Source organism: Panulirus ornatus, chromosome 2 (assembly GCF_036320965.1).
Source record: "Panulirus ornatus isolate Po-2019 chromosome 2, ASM3632096v1, whole genome shotgun sequence".
Taxonomy (NCBI): Eukaryota; Metazoa; Arthropoda; class Malacostraca; order Decapoda; family Palinuridae; genus Panulirus; species Panulirus ornatus.
In genome coordinates, this window is record NC_092225.1 from 69,793,924 (window position 1) to 69,817,229 (window position 23,306).

At 42.9% G+C, this 23,306-nt stretch overlaps 1 protein-coding gene across 10 annotated transcripts in view; it reads right to left on the reverse strand.

Moving 5' to 3' along the window:
* LOC139757015 (uncharacterized) overlaps positions 1-23,306 on the reverse strand; it is a 294,829-nt gene that overhangs the window by 128,264 nt on the left and 143,259 nt on the right. For all 10 annotated transcript variants that reach the window (XM_071677054.1, XM_071677062.1, XM_071677006.1 and 7 more), the window contains one exon: positions 15,581-15,611. In XM_071677054.1, the coding sequence (XP_071533155.1) occupies positions 15,581-15,611 (31 nt within the window). The remainder of the gene's footprint in view (positions 1-15,580; positions 15,612-23,306) is intronic.

Here is a 23,306-nt window from a genome sequence, read left to right on the forward strand (position 1 = left end):
TTGTTATTTCCAGTGCTTTTTTTTCTTTCTTTTTTTTTGTGTGTGTGTCTTTTGAGCGATTCTGACCTTCATTTCTATCGGAAATCACCTTTTTTTTATGCGATTCCCACCACTCAAAACACAGGTTCCTTCCTAATGGATGTCTACCCCATTATCGTTATCTACAGAGGGGTGCGGGAGGTGGAGGAATATCTCAAAAATTAAGAGATTAACGTTCGAAATATAGGTCAGAATAGCGAGAGAAAAAAAAAATCTGAAAACCACATCATTTCACCGTTCAAACAGGTGGATGTTCGAAGCAGCAATCCTACCCCGTTTCGAAGCTCCGTGTCACTTTGTTGACACCGTCCCGAGCACCAAGGGTTCTTCTATCCGGATGCCTCACGAGAATGTACTAGTTTCGTCCTTATTGCACCAACGACCTGCATTTGTACAGTCGTGGACACACACAATGACTGATAAAAGGATCACATTTTTTTCTCTTTTCTTTTTTCAAATCGAAATATGAATAAAAAAGATATTAAATGATCGTCAGTGTGGCTTCCGCGAACACACACACACACACACACGAACACAATGGACCATTTAGTAAATTTAGACCATTATATTTTGGAGTCTATACGAGAAAAAATAGATAATTGAATGGAATATTTATCTATTTTTTCTTAGATATAAAAAGGCTTATGAAATCACACAGTAAAACGGGTACCTTTAAGACCACTTTACGCTATTGGATTAAGAGGTTTCTTAGCCTGTATTCATAAGATTATTTTGGTACATGAGAACATTTTCTGCTATAATTGTTGGATCGAACACCATCTCGAAGACAACACAGAGAATCGTAGACTAAGGGCAAAAAAAAAAAAGGACATTCAAAATAGGAGATTTACGAAGAGAACTGTAAATGAGTTTGTTATACAACTGTACGTCAAAGGAACCTTCAATTGGGTTTACAGATATATGAAAACCGATGAAAATTATTGGTTTCTTTGCAAAAGCTGAAATTGGTTAAATGATCATCACACGTGCGGAAAAAAAAGATAAAAAAAGAAAGAAAAAAAAGACGTTAGTCATATATTTAGACGAAAGTATTAGTTTGTTTTGAAGAAGCCCCAGTGATTGGCTGACGCGATACGTGCAAAGAAAAGAAATTAAATATTCATTGAATATACCAATTATAGCTTTGCCGTCATTGACAGATACAGTGAATACATGTAGGCTACGAAACAAAGAATACATCAAAAAAATATTAAAATATTCAAAACCATTAAATGGATATAAAGAAAAGAAAATCATAAAAGAATTTTTTGAGAGATTCAAGACCATTAAATGGATATTTGGAGAGAACTCTATTGGTAAAGTATAAATTACCGGAAAAAATGCATCAAACCATAGATCTTAAGGAACTCAAGTAGCAATAAACCAATCGGGTCCTTCTGTTCCACGACGAAGCGAAGCAACAGTTCCTCCGAAAGTCTGTGAGTTTAGCGTTCCTGTCTCGCTATGTGTGAGCAATGTCACCTCAACCACAGCTTCCGAAATTTCCCTTAGAAAAAAAAAAAGAATAACATAATGATGCTGATATATATATGTGTGTGTGTGTGTGTGTGTGTGTGTGTGTACTCAGGCGCGATAACTGTCCAAGATTAACCTTGCTGAACGATTCCATGACCTTACCTTTAGCCTTTCAGCCACAAAAACATCACAATTAGTGAATGTTACGACCAGGGAACACGTTCGGGCCATCCATAATGGCAGTAGTGGGAGCTCCAGAGGAACACACAGACGACACACACGACACGGCCCAGCTCTCTGGTTTCTCTGCTCGGTGGAAAGAACAATCCCTCTCCACATATCCTACTCCTACAGGGTACACTATCCTACATATCCTTGTCCTATGGTATACATTTTCTCTCGACATATCCTTATCCTACGAGATACTCCCGGTCCTACGTGTGCTACACTTTCTGATCCCACGAATGACTTCACGTGATTGGGTTACGAATCACAGGTGGGAATGGTAACTGGATCGGTGGACTTACGAAGAGGGTTTGGTAAGGAGAGGCAGTTATGGAGGGGGGACACTGAAAGCTCTGGCGAATTTGGAGATGGATCTTTAGGTGTATTTTGTAAACAGAGAGAGAGAGAGAGAGAGAGAGAGAGAGAGAGAGAGAGAGAGAGAGAGAGAGAGAGAGAGAGGGTTGACAGTGAGAGCAGCTGTGTGACGTGGCGAATGAGCAAGCAAGATGGAGGGACGAGAAATGATGAAGAATGATGTGATCACGTCAAGATGAGCGGCAGCGTGTTCACGTAGCATGGCTACAACTGTGAGGCACACGGATAAAAGATGCAGGAGGAGGACTGAAGACCAACGAGTGAGGATACTACAACGAAAACACCTTAAAGAGATGATATGCGCTCCCGTGACAGAGAACCAACTGTGTCGCCCAGATAGTGTTGAGTGGAGGTGTTTTAGTCTCTAGAGCAGTTGGTCTGTATGCAGTGGGACCGTCCCAGTTCAATTCACAAGCGGCATTGACAGTTCATTAGAAAGATTAAACACACGGAAGTAGTCCAGTTAAGAGTCATTACCTCCAGTACCCAGTAACTGCCAAAGTTTTTTCCTCTATCAGTGCTCTCTCCGTTGCGATGAATGAAAGTTGCAGGTAGAGTCTGTGTTCGTCTCCACGAACGTGTCAACAGCACTGGGGCTACTTTAACCTCCCGACGTTTACGGAAATTTTATATCACTGAAATCGCTACGCCTCCTACACGCCAGAAACCCACTTGAAGTATGGTTTTTGGTTCCGGTCTCATCATCGCACACGTCAGCTTCCTAGCCAGCCAGCCAGCCAGGCAGGCAGGCGAAGCTAGCTCTCTCTCTCTCTCTCTCTCTCTCTCTCTCTCTCTCTCTCTCTCTCTCTCTCTCTCTCTCTCTCTCCAAAATAACATCACTAATTCCTTCTTGCTTTCGCTTTCGAAGAAGACTGGCGGTGGTCGTCTGTTAACGTGCCTCATGATGGCCACCTCCTCCTCCTCCTCGGTCACACGGCGCCTCATAGACCAACAGTTCCCCCACACAGATGACAACGTCGACAATTACAAGTGGCCTCAACTTTCATGTATCGGAGGACCGAGTCTGCTTCACAAACACATTATAATAAGAATTACCCGAATATATATATATATATATATATATATATATATATATATATATATATATATATATATATATATATATATATATATATATTCCTATGAGTCCACGGGGAAAATGAAACACGAAAAGTTCCCAAGTGCACTTTCGTGTAATAATCACATCATCAGGGGAGACACAAGAGAGAAATATAACAGTCAGTTGATAGACATCGAAGAGACGAAGCTAGGACGCCATTAGGTAAACATGTGATTGTCCAAAACATGTTTTGGACAATCATATATATATATATATATATATATATATATATATATATATATATATATATATATATATATATATATAATATATATATATATATATATATATATATATCGCTAGAGATGAATATTAATCAGTGAAGCGGTCAATGTATTCGGAGGACTCGTCGGTAATACAATAATACACATACCGCGAGGCCTGCCAGGGAGGAGTGCTCAGGAGGGCGAGTGGAAGACCTGATTCAACTTTGATGCTTACCGATCACCAGCGCTCGGCTGATGCAAACGAGGAGCAGCACACACACACACACACACACACACACACACACACACACACTGCAGCCAGATATTTGTGCATACATTATCACATGCAAGGACACGAGCATACGACATCCAGTCGTGCCTATGAAAACACACAGACACACACACACACACACACACACACACACACACACACACAAAGGCAGAATGGGAAATAGTCGCACACCCATCATTATGTATAACGATTAGAAAAAAAAATTATCAGTAATATTCACAGAAACAGTTTTTTCTTCCTTTCTGCACATCTGTTAATAGTTAAACTATGACGTGTTATTCGCCCAATAAAGATCACTTTTCCTTTATATATATCTATGAATACTGAACCCACCTTAATGCAACTTCAAATCAATAAAACATCTTTTTTTTCTTTCTTTTCAAACAAATGACGAACATGATGCGTCCAGTATTCATTGATATCACCCCTGGGACCTCTTTCTCCAAAGGCTGCGCTGCATTAAGTAGCAGGGATAGGATGATCTCAACTGAAGCGAGTTCTCGGACGAGTCTGTACGCTTCTTCGTCGGCTCATAATGACACAAGCCTCGCCAAAATCAGCTTCTGGGAGGCAATGCGGACGCCATCCATACCTGGTCGTCTCATTTGGTAAATTGTTTATATATCCTCAAGAGACTCAACCAAAAGCGGAGGTTTCAAGGAATAGATTCTTCCTTTTTTTGACTCTGGTATAGACTTAGATTCTTCGTCGTCGACTTTCTTCGGGGAATTATGGGATGGTTTTATAATCCACGCTCTTCACCCTGTGTTATGTCACGCTTCCTCCCCTTCCAAATTCTCTCTATGTCTAAAGATAAAAAGCTACGATTCCACATTGGGGTTTTTTTTTCCAGTTTCATCCATTTCGTTATACAGTGAATACGATGAACAACAAACACATCGAAAGAACGACTTTCGCTATGATCGTTATCTTTATTCATTCCCAGGGCCTTCTGGTCGGCCCCAGGTCCCTCTCTGGTCAGCCCCAGGTCCCCCTGGTCAGCCCCAGGTCCCCCTGGTCAGCCCCAGGTCCCCCTGGTCAGCTCCAGGTCCCTCTCTGGTCAGCTCCAGGTCCCTCGCTGGTCTCCCCCAGGCCCCTCTGGTCAGCTCCAGGTCCCTCTCTCCTCAGCCCCAGGCCCCTCTGGTCATTCCCCAGGGTCAAGTCTTTTTATCTGTGAAATTCACGAAAACACTGAACGTTCGGCAGCGTTCTGAAAACTGGTCGGTAAACGTCGTGCACAAGAAGATGCTTCCTCGACCACACTGCATTGTACCTCATATAATGCAACCCTCATAACCAGCCTCACAACATTAACCAGACATGGTGAGGAAATGAATAGCAATTACATTTATAACCAACAACAAAGATTGGTTTTTGTGTATCACTATATATATATATATATATATATATATATATATATATATATATATATATATGTGTGTGTGTGTGTGTGTGTGTGTGTGTGTATATATTTGTTGGAGGCTCCTACGATTGGAGATGGAGCTGGCAATTCATAATATCAGGGTAAAATTACAATAAAATGAAAGATATTGGAGGTATGTATGTAAATAGCTGTTCGAGTCTATTATCAAGCAGACTTCGTAATTCGTTGGTATATGTATTTCGTTACTCCTCAGCACTGTATCTTCCTAGTGTTGTATACCTTCCCAGTGGTGTGTGTATTCTTGGTGTTGTATATTTTCCTAGTGGTGTATGTCACCTTGATATGTATACCTTCCTAGAGGTGTATGACTCTCCAGTGGAATGTACCTTATCAGATGAACACCAGGTGATCATACTGGGGTCAACTATCACATATTACCATGAAAATCTAAGGCAACAAAGGCTTTCATCTTCATGCCATTAACGAACACAGTTTGTCACTTGGCTGAGCATATTGTAAGTCAACAAACAGTAACGACCAGAGGTTCGTGCGCCCGCTAGTGGCAGATGCGATTGATTCCTATTGTTGCATGTGCAACCTGGTTACGTCCCGTACTTAATTTGACGAGCTCGCTATCAACGTGCAAAGCATTAACGCCGTCAATTGCAATGTTGCACAGCCTTGTTTGGAGCAGCACAAATACAGAGAGAGAGAGAGAGAGAGAGAGAGAGAGAGAGAGAGAGAGGTCACACGCTCACCAACCTACGATTGCAATATTCTTTTTTCTGTTCCACAATCGCAAAGTCTACGTGGGTAAACAAATGCCTTAGTGGAATGGAACAAAGGATTGGGGGTCAGACGGTCCTTCTGGAAATGGGTTCGAATCGCCTGTCGTGTGCCATTGCCTGGCTGAGTCGTAGAACGATTGCCTTTTTTGGTCGCGTAAAAAGAAAATGACAGAAGGTTTTGACAATGTGTCAGAAATACAATCGGGTGGATATGAATGAATAAATGGAGTGTGAAACTCTACAGATGATCAGTGTTTGATAAAAAAAAAAAAAGAACGTATTTTTAACAAACGTATCGTTAGGTTAAGAAACCCAGTTAACCTCAATATAGATCTATGAATATTAGATGCTGAACCTAATCGCTGACTGGACCAGCTAGGTCTCCAACTTGGCAGCCGGATATAAGACTTAGCCAGATGTTTTTTCCTTTAATGTACCTATAGGTTTTTCAGGTCGTGTGATAGTGCGAGTAAATATAATTTAGCACAGTACATTAACACCAAGTGCTTTATCGAAAATCATGGGTCTTACAGCACAAACTGGATATACTGTCGTATAAACAGCATATAATATAGTCATCTGATATAGGCGAGTATATCATAGTTGATGTAAATGTTCTTACATCAGAGTCATGAATGTCATATGTTCGTATGTGATGATGGCTGGCGCTCGTTTTAACGGATGAATGAAACTGTTGTGAACTACATTTTCTGGGATATTCTTTTTATAGAATATTCGTGTAATAGTTTCCCCTCATATCCTTTTGTAGTACGCACGGGATATATTGATCCACCTCGCAAGTTTCCAATATGAAAAGAAAAGGTCATTACGAGTTCCACGTGAAACAAAACAAAATGGAAATAGAAGCATTTTGAGATAATAAACTAGGGAATATATATATATAGAGATAGATAAAGATAGATAGATAGATACAGATAGATATTGTTTAAGGTTATATGTCATGTGCCAAACCGACAACAGCAGATGGAAGAGGCTGTCACACAGTGATGTCTGTCCCTCATATCAACTACGGATTACCCGTGTCCCTACCACCTAACCTGCTTCGGTGAAGAAAACATGGACCAGTACTGTGGTAGCGAGCCACCAGGCAGGTCCTGTCTACCCATACGCCACCGGGAGGAATACGGCGCTCCGAGGGTGGCTGGTTGGTTGGTTAGTTGGTTTTGGAGGCTTAAATTAGACCCATCAATGCTAAGGGTCGTTAAGGCCAACAATGTCATTTCGTGACTGGCCGAAAAGGGACACACACACACACACTCTCTCTCTCTCTCTCTCTCTCTCTCTCTCTCTCTCTCTCTCTCTCTCTCTCTCTCTCTCTCTCTCTCTCGTTGCAAATACGATCCTTGTGCACGGGGAAGGACACGGATCGGAGGGGTTGAGAACGAAACGAACCTTACGGTTCACTGAAGCAGTTTCGTTCCATACTTCCTTGTGGGAAAACCATTCTTGGAAGAATTCCATTAGCGAATAATCAGATCTTTATTCCGGGAAATCCATTCTTGAGAATTAATCACCAGTGATTAATGAGCTTTTTATTCTTTGAATTATATTGTAATGAATTATGTGACAAGACTTTGATAACACTCGTGTTCTTCAATGATTCGAACACTGCTCAGTCGTTGCCTGCTCCTAACCATCAGTCAAGAGGATAATTACAAGAGTTATACAAACTAATTATCAGAGTTAATTGATTAATCATATGATACGAGAGGTATAACAACTTTCATGATATATCAAGATGTTTTCAAGACACACACACACACTCATACAAACTTTCACAAACATTCACATACACACACACACAAACTTTCACAAACATTCACATACACAAACACACACACAAACATTCACACATATATACTAACACAAACATTCACACACACAAACATTCACACATATACACACACACAAACATTCACTCACACACATTCATACGAGTTTGGGCCCCATGAGTGTAGAATTCCCTCCCCCGTGCTTGTACAAATAGGTAATTACAAACACGTAAATAGATACATACATGATAGTGCAGTGAGAGAGAGAGAGAGAGAGAGAGAGAGAGAGAGAGAGAGAGAGAGAGAGAGAGAGAGAGAGAGAGAGAGAGAGGAGAATGAATGACATAAATAAAGAATAAATGATAGATAGATTATATATATTATTCATCGAATGAAAGACATCGCTTAGGGGGAATTTATTGGACGACTTAATCCTGTATATTTCTCGCAGCTTTGTAAGAAGACTCAACTTGTGATACAAATTCTACTCAGGCTCTGCAGCGCACCAGGCAAGAACGGGCACGGAAGCCCACGGAAATAAAATCATTCCAGGAAAATGGTGTTGAAAGAAAAGGTAATCAGCATTATAGGCAAGAGGGGGGAAAAGGTGGAAATGGACTCGTCTCATCTGACATTATCTCCACCCAGGGTTCGAGCCCCACTTTCCCCCAGACGTCAGAAACACTATTAAACTCGTGCCAAAGGTTAGGTCAACAGACGGAGACGAAAGAAAACAGAAAACGTCTTTGTCCACACACAAGTCTGGAGGAAAAATGAAAAAAAAAAAATGATCAGTCAGCTTCATTAGGAGTCATCATTATCATTGTTATTACTGTTATTTATTTTTTTGTATGGTTTAAATAATCATTAATAATCTTGATCGTGCAATCCAGTTAGGGATACGAGCTCTGTGCGTTACGAGTAGTTGATATATGCATATTATATATATATATATATATATATATATATAGATAGATATAGAGAGAGAGAGAGAGAGAGAGAGAGAGAGAGAGAGAGAGAGAGAGAGAGAGGGTAGATAATGGGGCGAGGGTCCTGGAAGCTCTGAAAATCGTGCGGAAAGAAAGTTCACACTATCTGGGGAGGGTAAAGATGGTAGAGTGGTCCCGACGGTGTTGTATGGATGGGAGACGTGTGCTTCTAATGGCCAAGTATGGATGAGGGAGACTGTGCTGGAAATGAAATGTATGATGTCATTATGTGGTCTGAGGAGGGTTATGAAGAAGTGATAGGATAACAGAGATGTGTCATAGTAAGAAGGGTACGTGTGAGAGAGATGAAGAGGGTGTACTGAAATGGTGTGGACATATGGAGAGGATGATTGAGGAGAGGTTGACCAAGAAGGTATACATGTCGGAAGTGGAAGGAACAAGGAAACCGGCCGGAGCAATGAGGAGGTGGAAGGATAGAAAGATGCTTCGAGTGTTCAGGGCCTGAACGTGCTGGAGGGTGTGAAGCATGCATGGGAAAGAGCAAATTAAAGTAATGTGGTATACAAGGGGCGACGGGCTGTCATTGGGCTGAACCAGGGCATTATAAAGAAGTTACACGATACCACACCAGTTAGCCTGTGGGTCCTGGTTGCGAATTTAGGGGTTGTGGTGTTGAAGCATTATACAAGACAGTCATCCCCTTCTCCATAACTGTTGTATATAAGTCCCAAAGAGGCGGCAGGTTGTACGAGGTCAACAACATCTTCGTGGCTACCACAACCTTTCCTGCCAGGCTCTAGCTACCCCCTCGAAGAACATCTGCCTAGCCACTACTGAAGGCGAGTGAATGGACAACCACCTCACTCTCACTCCCTACTGTCAGTTCGAGCAAGTGTGTATCAACGCCAGGAGAAATCTTACGGACGTTCAGTCTTTCAGAAATTCCAGTATATCAAAAGTCTTTTCTCTCTATACATATATAATTTCAGACTCTGTCTCGCAGTACACGTGCGTGCAATCCCTCGCTTCACGCAACGACCAGTTGCTTGCTCGTCCTCGCCAAAAACCCTGGGAGTTCATCTGTATCATTAACGAGACGTGGTATTTCAATGAAGCTCTTTTGCTCTATTGCAAACCACTCGTTAGTCTGCTGCTCTCTACCACCGTGATTTCTCGTGCTCATTCATGTTCGATACCTGCCCACGACGGCCACTAAGATAACCCGTGAATAATGGGACGACCTCTAACGGTACGATATCATACAATTATGTCGAATTCAGGAGCAAATGTAATCTCTTGTCTTATACATTTTCACAGACTTAAGCTACACTACAATATTTCATTTCATCTACATCATAACTTCAGAAAGAACAAGATTACGAAGTATTTCTAATCTAAACTAATCTCCTCCAATAATCTATGGATTATCACTTTCCCTATCACGATCATTATTCCTGGTGATCAAATCAACTTTATTGATAAGTGATCAAGCATCAGGAGCAAAAGTCTGTTCAAGATGATGTGATAAATCAATGTACTGACGAATACGTCAATTGAATACGCGAACTGATGAATGCATGTATTGATTAACGCATGGATAGATCAGTGTATGTATTAATAAACGTATATACAAAAACAAAAACCTACCTACCTGCACTGCAAGGGGAGGGAGTTCTACACTCGTGAGTCCTCATTTCTTGAACGTTCTCTTACAATCAACAGCATTTACAACCTGTATACTGTCCATCTCTCACAAAAATGCATTCGTCTCCGATTCATGAATTACATGGAGTTTTTACTCTTGATATATTCAGCACCCCATCAACCCTTACTGCTTATGGCGCCTTTGGTTCATCAATGTAATCTATCTTTTGGGAGCAAGTCAACTTACATTCTCACATTCCCATCAACACAACACATTGTTTATGTTCGACTAACGTCTACAATGCTGTGGTCTAAGTTAATGCTGGAGCCAGGCAACCCTAGCCAAATATAAGATTAATCATATTGCATTGGAATTCTGCAAAGCCAATGACAGCTTCATGCAGCTGCTGCAGTGCATGACGGTGCACCACTGGTTGCAGCTGCGGTGCATGACTGAGTGCAACTGTAGCACATGAGGTACAGTAATGAGTGCAGCTGTAGCATATGAGGTACAGTCACGAGTGCAGCTGTAGCACATGGAGTGTATGACTGGGCGCAGCTGTACCACACGAGCTACAAAAAGATGCAGCTGCAGCATATATGAAGTACATGTTTTGTTCTCTCTATGTATACATAGAGACTTATGGATACAGGTATTGAATTCTATTTTTGTACTGGACGGGCTGGGGGATCTGCACTCACGGGGCCCCGATCTCCTGAAATTTCTCCGTCATCGTACAACTCTTCAAAATACTGTTTCTAGACCTCAGGTACAGTAATCCTGTACCTAGCTCAGCCCTCTCAGTCCTGGTGCTCTATTATGCCTTCCTCTGGACCTTCTCTATCTTTTCTTTCTGCCTCCTCAAGTACAGTGGCCAAAGTTGAGAGAATTTTTCTACTCCCTGGCCTAAAAGAGGATACGGTATGGCTGCCGAGTATTTCCTTACCCATGCGAGTAAATGATATTTTCATATTTGCCAATGGATTATCTGTCTCTTCCAAACTTCCCTCAATATTGGGGCTCTAACGACGAGTTAGGTTAACCTGTTGAACTAGCTAGTCTCTCTTACACACAGGTTCCTGCAACTTATATCCTGATGCATGATATTCGTGGCGAAGCTTTTTCTGTTTGTTGTGTTTGATCACCATAACTTGATACCTTTTTGGTTTGACTTTCATAAACTACGTATCTGACCAACTACTTCCCCTCATGGCGTCATCTGCAAACACATTGAAGTTTGAGTTCAGCCGCTCTGATGTTGCAGCGATCCCAAGACCGAGGCCAACTTGAGAAGGCACTATCTGATATACGTCCTTTGTTCACAGTTAGTAAGGTAATTTTCCATTCATAGAAGTCTCACCCTACATGAATATCCATCTCCTTTACCAGCGTCCTATGTGGGATAGAGTCAAAGGCTTTCTGGCACTCTAGATACAATCAATCCACCGATCCACCTCTTTGGACTATAACGGAGCTCCTTTCCCCACAGACCTCCCTTTCCTTACCCTATAGACCTCCTTTCACTTACACTACAGACCACCTTTCCCACAGACCTCCTTTCCCTTAATCCATGTCGCCTTTTCCACCAATTTACACATAATATTCGCCAGGGAGTCTGGTCCGTAGTTCAGTCCACATTACAAGTCTCCTTGCTTAAAGATAGGCATGACATTTGGCCTCCTCCACTCCCCTGGCACTTTACCTTCCTCCAGCCACATCTCGGGCAACATTTCAAGTGGCCTGTCAAGCGTATCTGCACATCGCTTCAGCACGTACGGAGAAACTTCATCAGGTGTCAGCGTTTTCTTGCGTGTTGCCTGTGCACGTATGTACATGTGTGTGTGTGTGTGTGTGACCGAGTGTGCGTGCACCTGCTAGTGTCAGATACAGAGATAGGGAGGGAGAGAGAGAGAGAGAGAGAATGTACGTATGTGTAATTACCTATCTATACTGTACATGGAGAGACTTTTATACTCATGGGGTTCCATCCCTTAAGACATTATCAAGCAACGTTCTGAACTTCTTCATTTACCATGACTTCATTCACTTTCCCCCACTCATCCACTACTCTTCATTCACTTTCCTCCAATCAACCACTACACTTATACTATAAAAGTACATTTTCACATCTCTAAGTCTCTTCCTTAATTTTCGTGTTGTCTCCTCTAGTTGTTCTATCTCTACATCTCCCTGTGAACTATTTACAGTCTACCAAATCAATATTTCAACAACTTAAACGTCGTGATCAGGTGACCCCTTACTCTTCTCTCTTACATGGAAAGGTGGGCCGATTTACCGCCTCTGATTTTCCCTGCGATACAGCTCTCTTAAATCTGGTACCATCTTTATCGCTCTCCACTTCACCTTTATCTGCTTTTTTGTGCTTCAGCGCGGTGACCAAACTTGAGAGGCATATTCTAATTTTGTCCTTATGCAAAATGTTAACAGCTTGGTGAGTATCTTCTTATCTAGGATTTTTTTTAATGTAATTTCAATATTTCCCAGCAGACAGTTGGTCTCCTCAATTACCTTCCTTAGGCAAGACGCTGCCAATAGCTTAAGGACAATGTCGACTCCCAAGGCACTCCACACACACAAAGAGATTCCAGTGGATTATATCCTGCTAGATAATGTTTATACTGAGACCTTCTTTCGCCGTAACCAATCCTCTTTCACCGTAACCAATCCTCTTTCGCCGTAACCAATCCTCTTTCGCCGTAACCAATCCTTTTTATCTTGCATATACTCTGCTGGAATTCATTTATCATACCATCCCCGGAGTCTGTCAAGGTCACTCTTGTAAGATGATGCGATCTTCCTCACTTTTCGCTTCCCCCGGAACCCTTCCGTCATCCGCAAACATATTCAAGTTGAGAGTCTCTACCTTCTCTCTCTCTCTCATATCATTTACACAGATCAAAAGGAGTGATGGTCCCAGAACAGAGCTCTGGGGTACTCCACAGGGATGACCTGAAACCCCATTTCGAGAAGGCTCCTCCGATATGCGTCCTTGGTTCCCTTCGACTACGACTATCTTCAGTCCAGCGATGAAGTCTCTCTTATATTCCTATCTGGTGATCCAGCTTTTGAATCAGATTAGCCTTCTATGCGGCAGTGTCAAAGGCTTTCTGGCAGTTGAGACGCAAAGAATCTTTCCAGTCTTCTTCTTTTTCTAGATCTAAACTCCCTCTCTCTTAGAATTCTGAGAGATTCGATAACATATGACCTTCCCCTAAAACTGTGTTGTCTCTAACTTTAACTTAGGTCATTTCTCCTCTACGGTATGTCGTCCATTTACTTCCTGATCATCTTTTCCATACTATACAGACCATACGTGTCAGGGAGACACCATAGTCTGTTGATCAACGCCTCTTCCTGGGCTCTTTCTTCGACTCCCTCTACACATTGCTTTTCTCGCAGGACAGTTTGAATAGTATTCTATGAGTTTTATAAAGTTTCTTTACCGCATTGTCATCAGTACCTTGTGTATGTATGTATGTGTATGTAGGTGTATGCATATACATGTGTGTGTGTGTGTGTGTGTGTGTGTGTGTGTATGCGATTGCTATTTATGTGTTACGGGGAGAGAGTTTTATATTTGTGTTGTCCCGTATTTATTACCCTTTTATACGTATACAACTTATTCTCAATCCAAAGAGTCCGTCCTTTCCCTGCTAGTGATTGCAGCGCAGCCTTGAAGCTGCAGGAACCCTTGAAAAAAGGATTCTGGGGTTATATAATAATGATAATGACAAACTAATAATTATAATAATGACTGATAAATAATAATAACAGATAATAATTTATTACGAAGCATGAAAATGGTACCCATCCCTAGCGTGTATCATCTTCACTGGAGTGTGACGCGACCCTGAGAGGGTGAACCCGGAACGGTGGAACGAACCAGACGCCTGATTCACGAGTGTGTTTGTGCCATTTAGGGCGACTCATGAGATCCTGATGACCCCCTACCCTACCTGATGCTGGCAGGGTCGTCAATACATCTCGCTGCCGTAATGCGTCCTGACGCAGGGAATCCACGACTGCTAACTTCTCTGTTCACTATAAGGTTGTGCAAGGGATACTGTTTGTATACTTCCCCGTCATTTTTTGACAGCTGGCAATGTAACGGATATTTGGTATATCATGGAGATGACCTTCAGCGCTGGGATTATCATCATAAAGCTACTTATGTCATATAAGTATTAGCCAGTGAGAGGGATTAAGACAATTAGTTCCACTGTAATTAGCGTGTCTCGTGGGTTTAGCTACGTCGCATATCCAACTGTTTTGATTTAATACTCTCCAATTTCATACCGTTTTTATTTCCTTTAAAACAATATCTACTTGACCTTACCGCGGGATAGATATAGAACATGACCTTTCCCCCGCCATAGATGTAGGATATGACCTTACCGCGAGATAGATATAGAACATGACCTTACTGCACGATAGATATGGAACTTAACCTCACCCCGCGATAGATGTAGAGCAAGACCTTACTCCACGATAGATACAGAACAAATGACCTTACCGCACGATAGACAGTGATCATGACCTTATCGCTTGATGAATACAGAACATGACCTTACCGCGCGATAGATATGACCTTACCGCGCGATAAATATAGAACATCACTTTCGGATAGCTAGAGGGATTAAAGATTACAAAATTCATTATTCATGCTGATGTATTCGGGAGTTCTACATTTTTCCAAGCCAGTCGGTAAATCTGATAATCTGTTACATGACCCGGTGTTATCTCACGGTGTCTCAGATCCGCATCACACACCACCACCACATAGTACCTTTCTCCTCCGTACACATGACAGTGTGGCATTAGCCGCACAGAAACCAGTCTTCCTCTGGCCGCTGGAAGAAGCACTTGACATAGTGTACGTCATCCTCCAGCTGAGGCCGACAGTGCTCAAGGATGTACTCCAAGCACTAAAGAGTTGTGGCCCAGTGGTATATGACGAGCAGTCACTAAACTCGATCATTTACGAAACTGTTTATATGTTTACTATTACCTCACATACCCCCAACGATCGTCCTCGCACTCTTACGTCTAAACACTGTCCTCGCACTTACTTATAAACATTGTCCTCGCACACACGTCTAAACATGTCCTCGCACATACGTCTAAACACTGTCCTTGCACATACGTACAAATACTGTCCTCGCACATACGTCTAACACTGTCCTCGCACTTACGTCTAAACATGTCCTCGCACCTACGTATAAACAATGACCTTGCACATACGTCTAAACACTGTCCTCGCACTTACGTCTAAACGTCCTCGCTGCTGGTCCTCGTTACTGAAAGTAAAGAGAAGAAAAGATAGTTAGTAAATACAACATAACAGCATAAACAATACAGCACACACAATACAGCATAAAGAATACAGCATACACAATACAGCATAAAGGATACAGCATACACAATACAGCATAAAGGACTTAGTACTACCAGTCAAAACAAAGTTAAGGTGCGCTTACTACACGTCTTTACACAAAATTGAAATTTTCTATTTTTCTGATATTCACATCCAAGTCGGGTTCTTATAAGTCCTCTCCCAACGTGGATGCACGTTCCTCTTGGTCATCCACTAGTTCATTCACATGATTTACACGTTTATTAGTGCATCTATTAATTGAATTGTCTTAACCCAAGTGGTCTATTAAAGCATCTATCAACTGAATTACCTTAACCCAAGTGGGCAGCTAACTTAACCCATGAAGAATGTTCGTCTTGATGATAATCACCGCAAAGCTAACAGGATCTCGTGTAGAAGGACCCATGTTTTACACATTCACTGTGGCCCAATGAGAGACATTTTACCTTTTTTACCTCCTCATTTTCTCGACATCTTCAGTTGTGATGGATCATCCCTACATCGTCATCCCATCTTCTACAAACAAGTGAACTAAACTAGTTAAAAAAAGAGTGGGAAAAAACCTCTTTAAGACCAATTACTGTCAGACTTTTTTCCCCTCAATTGAAATTTGTTGGTGGAATATTATTTTTTTCCTCCACTCCTACTCCGCTGATATTCAAATTCCCAGCACTTGATAGGATGCTATTAGGGTCTTTCCTTGCGCAGGAAGGAGAGAGAGAGAGAGAGAGAGAGAGAGAGAGAGAGAGAGAGAGAGAGAGAGAGAGAGAGAGAGAGACGAGAACCTCTTCTTGGCTATAGAATGCTGTTTGAATGAGGTCTGCTGTGAAATAATGAGAAGGATATCAGGACTAGAAACTGGTGTGCAAGGTACCTTTCTACTTCGTTGATAATGGCGACCTTTGAAAACTAAGGACGTAATCGTTCTGCAGAAAGTAACACTTGTGCCTGATGGCAGCGCTACAGAGAAAACGTTTGTGGTCATGTAATAATAATAGGAGTGTGCCACGGATGGAACGTTTACGACAGTATAGGGATGGGATAGGATAACAGCAGATGGAACGTTCAATATGTATTGTTGTGATACGAGAGCCACACATTAAACGTTTACGGAGTTGTAATGATAGAAGAGTCTCAGATGGAACGTTTTACGGTATTGTAATGACAAAGAGACCCGCAAATGGAACGTTTTACGATACTGTAATGATGGGACACCCACAGATGGAACGTTTTACGATACTGTAATGATTGGACACCCACAGATGGAACGTTTTACGATACTGTAATGATGGGACACCCACAGATGGAACGTTTTACGATACTGTAATGATGGGACACCCACAGATGGAACGTTTTACGATACTGTAATGATGGGACACCCACAGATGGAACGTTTTACGATACTGTAATAATGGGAGACCGACAGATAAAACGTTTAATCATCAAATTGACAGAAGAGTCACAGACAGAACGTTTTACAATACTGTAATGATGGGAAACCCACAGATGGAACGTTTATACGGTGATGGAATCACAGGAGATCCACAGATGAAATATTACCACAGTGACAAAACAACAAAGCAAGCAATCGAGTCAATATTATAATCGAAAATGAGGAGGAAATCAAACCTCTTAATTCACAGCTGAACACATGTCTTCGCCTTCAGCCATTCACTAAACGATGCCTTACAAGAGAACACAGTAATCTCTCGTCACATACGACTTTTTAAAGTCACGTCACAACACTCCAGTAAAACGCAAGTGAGGGGTTTAGGACGAGAGTCATCACAACGGGGAAGGACGAATGAAGACTCCCGAGTTCTCTTTGGTGGTGTAATATATTTCCCTTCTCATCAACAGGTCTTAGGAAACTCACCAGTGGCAGGTAAGCGGTAAGACATTATCTTCCCCTAGAAAAATCCTGACCTGTGGGAATTGTCCACATTCGTCCGTACACATAATCCAGCCAGAGAAATGGAAACGTAGACGAGTTCTCGTTGCCTCATTATCATTTACATCAGCAAAAGAAACGGTTTTCTATTTTTACTCATTTCTTTCGCCCACTGAATATCGAAAGATATTTATCACTCACCATCCACACCATCATCATTCATTCTGGGGTTTTCCAGTTTCTTAGAGAGAGAGAGAGAGAGAGAGAGAGAGAGAGAGAGAGAGAGAGAGAGAGAGCTATAACCGAGGTAGGAGGAAGGCTAGTGAGCCAACAATGTGCCTCTGTCTGTACTGACAACGTTACATTGCTATGTGACAATGGACAGTCGTTATGCGTCTACAATAAACGTTGAGACCGAACGTCATGGCAGCTGGCTGAAGCGTTAAGCAAAAAAATGTTCAACAATGATAAACAAATGTCTTTTTTTTCTTCCAGCTGATGCAAAAGCAGACACACAACTTACCATCAGAATCGCTAAATTCAGTCAGGGTACTTAGCTGTGTACGCTATCTATTAAAAAACCGAAATATAGCGAGCGAAAGTACACATCTATAAAGCCAATGCTTTTCCTAATACTGTTGTTTTGCTGTGAAACACGAGTGTAAAATGAAAGAAGAGAGAGAGTGAATTGAAGAGTAGCTTAAATGTGAGTTTTGCGACCTCGAGACAACACAGCAGATACAGAATCGTGATCAAGATTTGAAAGACTAAAACTTGGGGGAAAAAAAATCATCTAAGATGATTTGTTGCGTTACGTTATTAAGGGAGAGAGAGAGAGAGAGAGAGAGAGAGAGAGAGAGAGAGAGAGAGAGAGAGAGAGAGAGAGAGAGAGAGAGAGGATGACGGGTCTATCTTCCTTAGGGTCTCGGCCTTAAAGATACATACGAGTGTACCTCAGTCAAGAAATCCGTCAGCAAGGTCACCCAGACAAGGAGGACTATTCATACTAGGATGGTCTAGTTGAGAGGAAAGGTCATCAAAGGTCAATAAGGCTACGGTCCTTCACAACATCCTGGGGGTAAATAATTCATTAAGAGGGGAGGGGCAGGGCGCGCGAGCGCGAAATTTCCGAAGGTGTGAATGGCAGTCATGACTGATGGTGCTGGAAGCTTTTATTATGCCATGGAGCCCTGATGGTACCCCGGTGTTCTGGGGTATTATGTAGGACTGCTTGCTGGAACGGCTTTTGCTTGAGGGAATCAACCTGGATTCCGGTGTTGAGGAAGCGAAAGCATTGCACCGGTGATGAACCAAGCGTCGTTATGTTTATATTCTTAACTCTCATGGTCGGTGCGGAGGAAGAAGACTAAGTCACACACACACACACACACACACACACACACACACACACTCAGCCATGGTAACGCGGCGTCTAAGGGAGATGTGATCCACGTCACGTGGGAAGGGGGTCGTCAGGTGGGATGAGAAAAGCGACTGTGTTTGCCAACTGGCCACGACTTGGGCGTAGGAGGGACTTGGGAGCCGCCCGTATACATATACATTTTTTCTTGGGGTTGGGAGGAGGAGGAGGAGGAAGAAGTTGCAGCTGTTGTGAGGGATCCTGAAGCGTGTGAGGAATGTGAGCGTTCCCTTGAAAAATGAGCGGTAAGGCTCTGATGAACGAGGAGGGAGTGGTTTAATCCACATGATTTAGCGGGCCGGTACGTAGGGAATGAAACGCCGCAGGCAACTGAACTGCCAGGAGGCTGAAAGTTACGATGGAGGATATGAATTTCATCGAGATAATGACGACGTAGAGTCCCGGATACAAGGCTTCGATGGAGGCGTCGCGTTGAGTCAGATCCAGCCATAGACGGATGTCCGATGGAATGGATACGATGAAGAGGCAAGTGGAAAGCACAAGAGGATTTCCAAGAAGCATCCTCTCGGACCTCCGGCCATTTATTGACATCAAGCCAAATGGCGTTCACAAACGCACAAAAAAAAAGGAATATTCTGGGAAATTGAGGCGATCGCTGGAAAGATGAGTCTGGTCTACGATCGAAAGTGGTGAATATTTATCAGACAACCTCTTTACATTTATCCATTTATTTTTTTCTTTTTTTTTTTGAGCCAATGGGAGGGATAGGACCACAGAAACGCCTGGAAGGGGGAAAAAAAGGCTTCAGTAACGATTTTCTTTAACGTAATGAGAAGGAAAGTCTGGTATCTTGATAAGGAAGCTAACATCACCAGTTTCCTGGTTAATATGCGAGCCACAGTTTCATGCCTGAGTATGACGTTCAAGGCTTCAGATGGGGTTTTGGGCGTGAATGTATTATCAACGTGTGACTTATCTACACGCAAGCATTCCAGTAACGTGTATATATATATATATATATATATATATATATATATATATATATATATATATATATATATATATATATATATATATATATTATCGGTACCTCAAGAATAAACATGACGCCTACCCTCTGTGTAATGAGTGTATTGGAAGAAGCGAGTGAAAACCACAGACTAATGCAACAGAATAAGAGGCGATGACACTTGGACGAGACGTTAATGTACTCATACAACACAGGTTAGGAAGAGATCCTAAAAGGAACAGTCTTTTCTTCTCTCATTTCTAAATGTCTATACTTTTCCCTTCGTGGCGTAAAAAAGCAACAAACTGACGATGAAACACGAAAGGTAACCGAACACCATTCTTGAACAGGACAGTCATATAAGACCTACACAAGAGATCCTTCTTCAAACAATTGCTCTCAAAAGACAAATTCAAATCCAAAGGAACTCCCCTTCAGCAGGACCATGTGTGTGTGTGTGAGGTACACATTCGTGAGTGCATGTCTAGCACTCAATAAATTCATATTTATAGCTTTAATAACGGCAGAAGATCGATGGCTACTCATGGTAATACAACGAGTCCTTTCTAATCAGGTTAAGAAGGAAGGAGTTCAGCAGTTCCACAGTTTTGGGAAATAAAGTTTTTAAAGATTTAGGTCATCCATTTTGGGACTTAAAATGAAAAGCTTAAGGGTGTTCGTCTTAATGTGTTCATACCTACAGACCAACGTTACTGGTCCGGCCTTAAGGTAAGGATGGAGGAGGAACCAGTGACCATTGTTACCCTTAGAGGGTAACAGTGGTAACCACGGTTGACGGTGGGGTTGAACTACAGGTTCGTGGTATCATCAACGTCTCATCTGTTAAGCTAAGAAATAGTGTTCCACTCCCAGTCTGACGACCACACCGTCAGCTATCGCACCCGCTACTGGTCATGACGCTGGGCCCTACTGGTGTAAGGGTTGATGGAGGAGGAGACACGACCAGAGCAATGTACACCAGTGTGTGTGGCTCTACTCCTGCGTGTGACCAGCAATTATGTGAAGGTCGCTACATGCTCAGTGAAGGTCGCTACATGCTCACGGAAGTACGTGCGAATCTACAACGATCCATAGCAATTATGCACTAATATACGGAAGTGCACTCATATGTAAACACAATCACATACTTTTATTTATAAGTAGATGCATACACGCGTACAGATGCCCGCGAGCGCAAAGAAAAACGCTTACACACACACACACTATCAAATTGATACAAGGGGACTCAAGGTGACTGGGGCTTGCTTGCCTCCCTCCCCTCCCACCCATGTTCCCTTTCCTCTGTATGTTACGATACAGCTTCAACTTAATACCTTTATCTTAGGATCAGTAAGATACATTTATCCCATACCGTGAACACGGGTATATGTGAACAAAATCAACACTGGAGAGATAAGGCAAGACATTAAAGAACTCTGTATATATCATAAAGTCACAGTGTATCAGCTCAGACGTTCTTGTGGCATAATGTACGACCCGCAAGCCAAAGTGAAATCACACAGGTAGTTAGTTGGGTTTAGGAGTCGTGGAACGCAGCGGTGGTTCACGCTACGATGTGGTTATTCTTTCTTGAGCGTAATGAGGTACGAGTATCCTGTGTGGGAGGGGAGGTATGAGTATCCTGTGTGGGAGGGGAGGTATGAGTATCCTGTGAGGGATGGTTTAGCGTAGTGGAATGGTATGGTGATCAAGACTGTATTTTCGTAGAAGATGTGTAGTGTGTTGGTATGGTTAGTGAGGGCATATGGCTAGCCTCCTGGTAGGGTAAATATGATGGTGCGAGTGTGTATGGTGATTGATAAGATCCTGATGGTGTTATAAGGGGAATGTCATGGGGTTGTATAGAATGGGGGAGTGATACATGCGTTATTTCGACAAGCTGGTGGTGCTTCTCTGACGTGGTGAGTGGAATGGTACATTTGTACAGTCAACCGAATGGAATGATGTCGGTGTTATAGCTGGGATGGTATTACGGGTGCACAATCACTCGGCCTGTCATTGGCCCGGTGTGATGAAAGGCACAGTATATTCGCATGGTAAGAAGGATGGTATTTTGCTGTGGTGATCAACCTATGGCGATTTGATGAACTGGGCCATGTACTAGTGCGTGGCGAGTTGGATAATGTGTTGGGGATGAGGAGGACTTTATTTTTGATGTGGTGGTGGTGAGGTGTGGGAATGGGAAAACAGAGCCATGAGGGATAATGAAGATATGTTGAACGACGTGGATGTTGGTGTGAATAGCGAGTCGTCGATTTACTGGGGTCGTCAGGATGAAGTAGTGGTAGGTCGAGGAGTGAGGTGGTGGTGGTGGTGGTGTCCAAGTGTGAGGAGTGGGGAGGGGGAGGCTATGTGCTGAACTGGTGGATGAAAACGTACATCATCCGTGCACGATGGAATATAGAAAGACTGGGCGAGGAATTGTAGATGGGTGGAGGAGAAGGCTCGGTGTGTAGGAAGAGAGTAGCGAGGTGATGAGGGGATGTCCTTTACCTGGTGCAGAGGTCGTGTGCGTAAGCGGGGCGGGATGGGATGTCCTAAGGCAAGTGTAAAGGTCATGTACGTTGGTAGGTGGTGGTGGAGTGAGAGGTCCCTGATCAGGTGGAGAGGTCGTGGACACCCGCCCAAGTAACTGGGTTATGTACATGGGCAAGTGCGGTCGTGGGCAGGAAAGCTGGTGTATTAAGAGGGACCTGGTTTAGTCATGTGGCGGGCGGGGAGAGAGAGATGCTGTACATGTAGGCATGGGTGGATATTCTGCATCTCGGGAGGTCACGCCAACAGAGCAGCTGAAGTATTCATGTACCGGGGGACGAGGAGTGAGGCTGTTGACTCGGGCTGGCGGCCACTTGATGTATGTGTGAAAGTAGGAAAGTGATGCGCGGGGACTTGGGGCACAGCTCTTGTTCCTGGACGCATGGGATAGTCATGCACGTACTGCATGGACGCATGGGACAGTCATGCACGTACTGCATGGACGCATGGGACAGTCATGCACGTACTGCATGGAAGGATGGGATAGTCATGCACGTACTGCATGGAAGGATGGGACAGTCATGCACGTACTGCATGAACGGATGGGAACGGGTGTGAGGGGATAGGTAATGCGTTCGAAATGAAACGAGGATCGTCTACGTGAAAACGAAGATGTAATATGTGGGTTTTATGCGTTAGCCGAGATGGGACGGGCAACGTCATTTCTTATTCTGGTTTCCTATTTGAACACCAGATCCATAGGAAGGATGAACAGCTGGGTTAACGGTGGGCCGCCTGCCTCAACCAGGATTCAAACCTGTGAGGGTTCGGACCCCCGGGT